Here is a 7,265-nt window from a genome sequence, read left to right as displayed (position 1 = left end):
GTCATCACTCTTGCATGCTCATTCTTAGGTCCACAGTTTGGTTCAGAATCTTGCCACTGCATCACCCAGGGAGGGAGAGGTTAGTTTAGGAATTTCCCTGCTTTGAGCATCTGCTCCGGTAACACAAGCACCTGTGGGGTGCCTGTGCCCAGAAGGGCAATGCTCTGGGTCAGCGACGGTACAGCTCAGCTAATGGAGCGCATGGTAAAAACAGGCATACGCTGACTACACATGCTTCAGAGGGCCGCAGTGCCAGTGCACATTCTTCTTAATTCATGTCAAGGCAGTTTCAGCAGTGGGATTGGATTGGCTTACGGATGTGAGTAGGAATTTCACATTTGAAGGAAGAAGTACAATGGGGTAAAAATTGTTTTTAAAAAAGGAAGCAGACTCTCAGGAGCCCGACATAAGTTATCTATCCTCTACTGGGCATTAGCACGGAGACTGCTCTTCCATCCCTCTTAGTTTGCAAGGTATCTGAATCCGCCCCACACAAAAAAAAAACAGAATCCTAATGGCAACATGTAATCTAACCCAGCTACGCTCCAGTACTGTAGATTAAAGTGATTTACAGTCGACGCCACGATACTGAGTTACCGTTTCTGAGTATTAAACTAATTTCCTGTTAGTGTTGGTTTGTCTTGTGCACAGTCTAGACTGGTTTCACCCACACGTGTGCACAGCTGGTCTAAGTACACATGATCTTAAATCACATGCCACTGCACCCCAGACAGTTCCAAACATGGATCAGGAAACACTAGTGCCAAACAGCTCTCCCTCCTGCTGTGTGCTACCCGTCCGCCCATCTCTGCGCTGACCACAGCCTTAAGCTAATGCCGCGGCTAATGTAGAACCACACCAAAAGCCAAATGACAAAACCAAAATGGCAACACACCAAAGTCAGTGAGGGGGCTAATCGTGTCAGTCATGCTCTGAGCTGAACAACAAAAAACAAAGCCATTCCAGTGGGAAAGGAAATAAGAGACAAAATGATTCCCAACGGAGAGAAAAACTAAAATATACATGGCCAGAAGGAGAACATAAATGGTAAGGAACCCAAATGCATCTCAAAAGAAAAAGGTTTCAGCAGACAGCCGTCACTGCATCTGATTTGTGGCTTTACAGTAAATTATAATATCTCTGAGAGCTTTTGTTTCTGCAAAATCTTCAGACGCAGTCAGAACCTAAGCTCTGACAGCGTTCTCTCACTGATTTCATTAAAAACACATCGCTGCACAGTCCAGAGACATGACTCATGATGTAACTGGACACAGGCCAAGAGTAGCTTTGCCTTTATAGGTAGATGAATTTGTTGCAAGCTGGCACTTCTTTCAGAAATTATGATGTAATCAGCACAGTGTGACTCCATTTCCCAGAACTGCGGTGAACCAGTTGGGGAGTGATTTTGTTTCATAATTTAAATCCAATCAGAAGTCACGTTTTTTAAGGACAAGAACCCAGTAGAGACAAACGCTACAAATGGTTTAATTCACTGAAACCAAAGCTGATCTACTATAAACAGAGTGAACATTCTCATTCTTACGGTTATTAGGGAATACATAAGTGGCTCTTGTACACCATGAAATGAGTTTAAAAGTGTACAATGGTCATGCACATGCTCATTAGTACAGCTCATAGTCTGTATACTGTATTAAACAGGGCTCTCTGGGCCTGGAGGCCCAGGTGGCATGAAGGTCGTCCAGCACTTCATGGATCAATTACAGCAGGTGATGACACAGTCTCCTCAGCATGCATGCCTTCCTGAGTCTGTATGTGTACTAGTTTAAAGATCAACATACCCTATGTCTCCCAAAGCCATGTCTCCGTTCTTCCTTTACTCAGGAAGTCACAGTGATATCATATCAGATCTTTTTACATGAGAGCCCCAGGATGCCCCAGTATGCCATACTGTAACAAGGAAAAAGATTAAGACGATGGGAACGGGAAAACATATATACATACAGAAATACATTATAAACAGGCAGTAAAATGTACTGCTTATGTTCATTAATATTAAACATTAAAAATAAGTTTAATAATTTGTGCTTTTCTCCATGGCCATATAGTTTTTAATGGTAAATAATCTGCATTTATATAGTTTATTTAAAGCCCTGTACAATTGAAGCTTCTCAGTCACCCATTCACACATACACTCACACACCAATGGTGATTGGGTGCCATGCAAGGAAGGCACCAACCAGCTAGTCTTCAGCAATTGGGGGTTAGGTGTCTCTCTCAGGCAACTTTCCAACTGCCAGATGATTGCTCTTACCTCCTGGGCCAATGTCACCCACATTTAATTGTGTATTTTTAAATATCTCCAAAGCAGACATTTTCAGATTCATTATATGAAAAATTCAGGTCACATTGTGTTTCATGTTCAAATAAAAATGCTGTACAATCACATTGGCCCACTTGGAAACAAAGCCTACAACTTTTGGGTATCGTGTGTAGAGGTGTCCCCAGGGGGGCATGGTTTTAGCACACTTCTAGTTGATCAAATGCCTGCAGTCCGCCTGCCCCAGCTGTGCATGAACTGCAGTCCTCTGACTGCATTGACTCCTAGTGGAGGACTGCAGACTGCAAACAGGCAGGGCATGCGACGGGTGTGTTAGCTAGCATGCTCCTAACGTGACTGGGGATGTTGCCGTGATGGCTTACAATTGCAACTGGGGCTTAAGGGCATTAAGTTTTGAAAAAATTGGTCATAAAATACAGGTACTGTAAACACCATGGAAATTCATATGTCGTTACCGAAGCCTTTGATTTTTGTGCAAGAAGGGGTGAATTTTATTTTCAAGGTTCGACTGATGTCTCGGTCGGACCTCAAGGGAACCTTTGAATTATAGCAAGTGAAATACTTTATCAGAGTAGTTCAACCCTTTTCCACAGTCTATGGTTCAACCCCAAGAAGTAGCCTAGATGCTTTCTGGCTCCGAAAGCAATCTGGTAGGCAACAGTACCTTTCCCTATAATAGCTGTAAGAGGTAAACACAGTGAAACAGTTGATTTAGTCCAGCTAACGGGTGCACATTTTTAGTGTTCCTGGTGAAATAATTCTGGACTGTTCCTCGTTGGCCCAGGTCCAGAGCACCGACCAGACCTGCCATCTCCCCCTCACCACCAAGCTATGGCTACAGTCGAGACAGACGCCATACCTCAAATGCCAACTAACCTGTTAAAAATAGTATGTTAATGTTCTCAGTGACGGCCAACACAAACAGCGTCGGTTGGAGTAGACTACTTTTGATTTGCAGCATTCAAGAATGAATGCTTTGATGATTTAATCAAGGTTAGCTGGAAATATCCTTAGAACTAACAAGTTCAATTCAAATAGCAAATCCAGAACTATCTCAGGTCTGCATTCCATGCCTGGACTGCATCAGCAGCAAAAAATTACCTTTAAAGTGAGGTTTTCAGAAGGATATAGGTCACCCATAGCCAGACTCATTTTAATTCTAAAGAAACAGTGAATAGGTCTAATCTAAAATGGCATATGACCAGGCCTTTTTGTGGGTTTCCCACCAGACAGAGGTCAAATATAATGAAAGAGGGATCATAGTCTGTGTTCAATCACAATTTGACCTATAACTTTAGCTCATTTTAAAGCAAAAGTTACTGTAATTATTTTCTTCACATACAATGTTAGGCATGTTTAGTGACAACCAATATTAAGCGATAAAAGTGTTTATGCAGCGGAAATGTATTTTTAAGTTAAAGTCAAGAATAAATGTTGATAAAATGCAGGCCAGTCTAGCCATTTAAACTAAACAAGATCATGCATTATACATTGGAGCCAGTTAACCTGGAAGACGATCCCCAAGTGAATTCACTTGTTTATTTAACGTTAGGCAAACACTCTCTAGATCTGTTCCGGCTTTTCAAAAGGCTGTTATCTACGAAACTTAAATGTTTTGTTGTTAAGACTGCTCCCATTTCATAAATTATAAAGGATCAAAGAACTATAAATATAGCTTAAATAAATATTAAATGGAGCATTCCAGGAAAGCATTCACATTTCACTCTTTGAACTATTTGAAAAAAAAAAAACCCAGAAGAAATGGAGAAGCGCCGTGCAGGACTGTTAGACAGTAATGCTGACTGACGCTGCAGCTAAGTGTCTAAGTGGCTGGTATCTCCTCATGGGGAGGCTGAAGTGAGTTTGTGGGGAATCACGTGGTCGGGCAGGAGTCTGGCACAGTGCACCGTTTCAACTGCACAGCATCACAGCCCCATTCTGTCAGAGCTCAGCCCTCAAGCCCCATTACACACGTTTCTTTACTTCACTTAAAACATTTACAGCCAATCATTATGCACATTTTCTGAGGATAAAAGGACCAGGCTCACCATGACAAAACATGCAAAATACTAATTTCTGCAAATGGGTGCTGGCTACTTCAAAGAGTGTCAATGTTAATTTTTTATTTTTCATAAGAGGACAAGGCCTCAAAGGGTACAAGAGCAAGAAGTTGCATTGGGAAACGGCATAACTGTAGTTTTTTAAAATGTGACTGATGTTGTTGTATATCGAATCTCATTAAAAAAATCAGGCTTTATTTGGTCAAGGTATGAGTTTTTTGGAAGAGGACGATGATGATACGTTTCAAGAATATTCATATTTTTAGATAAATGTAGAAGCACAGACAGAATCAAGCAGACTGAGAGCAATTAAGTACAATCCAGGCTAAATTTATTGGAACATCAACTCATGTCAACAAAGCGATATATTACAATGAATTTTGTCAGAATCACATATGTGCTTTATAAGTAATAGATCTTTTTTAAAAATCCATTATTTAGTTCCTAACAAAGCATTTTTGCTTATTAAATAGTCAACAAGAAGGCTGCTCTACACAATTAATATTTTAAGTGATAAGTGATTAAGTAAGTAAGCATCATATTAAACAAGGCAACTGCCCGCTCAAGGCTTGTCTGCTGGCTCTCACTCTTACACAGTCTTACTGGGAGATGCTGGGAGATGCTGGACTCACTGAACTCCAGCCCAGCCCTTCAGTCTGGAAGCTCTCATTCAGAAACAGTCTTACTGGGAGATGCTGGACTCGCTGAACTCCAGCCTCACCCTTCAGCCCTTCACTTCCATCAAACCCTTGAAACTTCATGGCAGCCACGTGAGGAAATTATAGCCATCTTTATAAAAAACGGTTCTTGCTCCAAACAACCATAATCTAATTACATTCCAGAAATGAAAATGCATATATGTAGCTTAGCAACAGCGTGTATGCGTACACAGCCCCTGGGCACCGTGATCTATTGTGTTGTTTCAACAGAGAAATGTATTTTTATCCCCTCAATTTGACACTAAGGCTGTGAGTGTTTTTAGATCTCTTTATTCATTAGTCCTCTGGTACAACTAAATGGCACATTATACCACGGTGCTGGTGCCCTTTACTCAACCCCATTTTAATGGCCTTCAAAGCTCTCCTGGTGAACTGGGACAGGCCACGGAGGGAAAATACTCTCTTACCTTTTAACAACATACTGAGTAAAAATGAAAGAAGAAAAAGCTGAAGCCTCAAGCTTTTAGTTTTCAAATGTAATATCTTACATCAATAACAGTAGCAGTAATGATTTTCATTAACAATACTCAACTTTATAGCTGCCCCCAGATAACAAATACAGAATACATACTGTAACAGGGTTATTTAGAATGTAAGTCAGTATATGGTACAAGAATCACAGGCAGACTCAATATATATTTACAATAAATAGGCACAATCTAAAAATACGATTTTATAAAGATATAAGATAATAGATATTTTAGCCATGGATTTATCGGAAAAGTAAAAGTTTGTTTTGTAAAATCATCTGCAGTGGTGCAGATGTGGTTTCAGTAAGAAAGGAAGAAGAAGATTAACTCAGTCTAAATATGTGCTTCCTAAAAAATAAAAGAATACAGGAAGAAAAGTCTTGGTGCTTTAGCAGAAACATCACTTGCAGAGAGTGAATTTGTGTGGCCCTTGTTACACGTGATGTCTCCTTGAGTTGAGGGAATGTCGCCTCTTCCTCTTCCTGTGACAGTGTTCCTTCCTGTCTGGCCAGGGGAAGCCAGCTGCACCTGCCCTGTAGAACTCCTCACACTCCTCGCTGTCCGAGTCCTCTTCTGGCACCGGGAAGGTTTGGCTTCCAAACACTTCTCTCAGCTTGGAGCTGAAAAAGGCCTCCAGACTACGGCCTGCCTGGGCCACCTCGGAGTCGGGCTGCGGGTCATGAAAGATGGGGAGAGTTATCCAGCGATACGTACAACTCCTGCTTTTTCACCCATATAGTCAACCTACCTGCATTTTAGTGTAGGTTTTCAGTTGTGAAACTTTTGTAATCCTGTAATTTTCCTTCACATTCTTCTATATCCATTCTCAACAATTCATCAAAGAAAGTTGGAAAATAACATCATAAACAACTTGGGCAATGTCTTTCTGCTGTTCATTTTGGCAACTACGATCAGCCTTTTTTCTCTCAAATCTAAACAAAACCAGGTGTTCTGCATATCAGCAGAACGGACATCTTCAGACATGGACATTTTAATTGGCCAACGGGTGATTATTTATTTGGTTGAGCTCATGATAAACTATAACCGACCACAAAAGCGAGAAAGCGGAACAGAACAAACATAGACAGCTCACAGAATGCTTTAGCCAGGCTTGCAAACGATGAACTCACATAATTGAACTTTGCACAGTTCCGGAACATCAGGAAGACGTCGGCCACAAATTCCTGAGGAGTGTAGTAGTGCGAATGGCTCCTCCTGCTGAGTTTGCTTCTGATCACAGACAGGTCCATGGGCTTCTTGATTATCTGGTAGTAATGACGGGCCTGCAAGGAGCAATATGCATACGCAAATCTATGGGGAGAAGCTGTCTGTAGCAAAAGTTTTCACCAAAAAATGTAATTCCCGATTGCAACAATTGTCCCATTCTTTCAACATTCTCTGTCAGTCCTCTGAAATGTGTCCTTCAAAGCACAGTGGGTGAACAGCGTCCTGACAGAGGATGCTGCAGCAGGGAGACAGACCTATGCATACACCTGGGCATTCCAGATTGGGTGGCAAAGAAAAGTAGGTATGAAATGGAAAGAAAAGTAAATGAAAAAAAAAAAAAGTTAACTCTCTTTATCTCTCTCAATGTGCTTTATTGGAAGGACAAGACAACTACAGTTATATTGCAAAAACCCACAGAAACATGGAAAGCACATATACATGCAACAAGTTCGACATTTAATAATGTATTTCATACTTGTTGTTGCGTGTG

At 41.1% G+C, this 7,265-nt stretch overlaps 1 protein-coding gene across 7 annotated transcripts in view; it reads right to left on the bottom strand.

Annotated features, from left to right (window-relative positions):
- Positions 1-4,673: 4,673 nt before the first annotated feature.
- The window catches only part of trim66 (tripartite motif containing 66), a 27,942-nt gene continuing 25,350 nt past the window's right edge, over positions 4,674-7,265 (bottom strand). For all 7 annotated transcript variants that reach the window (XM_061246722.1, XM_061246721.1, XM_061246723.1 and 4 more), the window contains exons 17-18: positions 6,679-6,831; positions 4,674-6,218 (exon numbers count right to left, since the gene is read on the bottom strand). In XM_061246722.1, the coding sequence (XP_061102706.1) occupies positions 5,982-6,218; positions 6,679-6,831 (390 nt within the window). In that variant the 3' untranslated portion in view covers positions 4,674-5,981. The remainder of the gene's footprint in view (positions 6,219-6,678; positions 6,832-7,265) is intronic.

This window comes from Conger conger, chromosome 6 (genome assembly GCF_963514075.1).
Source record: "Conger conger chromosome 6, fConCon1.1, whole genome shotgun sequence".
NCBI classification, from domain to species: Eukaryota; Metazoa; Chordata; class Actinopteri; order Anguilliformes; family Congridae; genus Conger; species Conger conger.
This window is presented reverse-complemented; position numbering and strand designations above follow the sequence as displayed.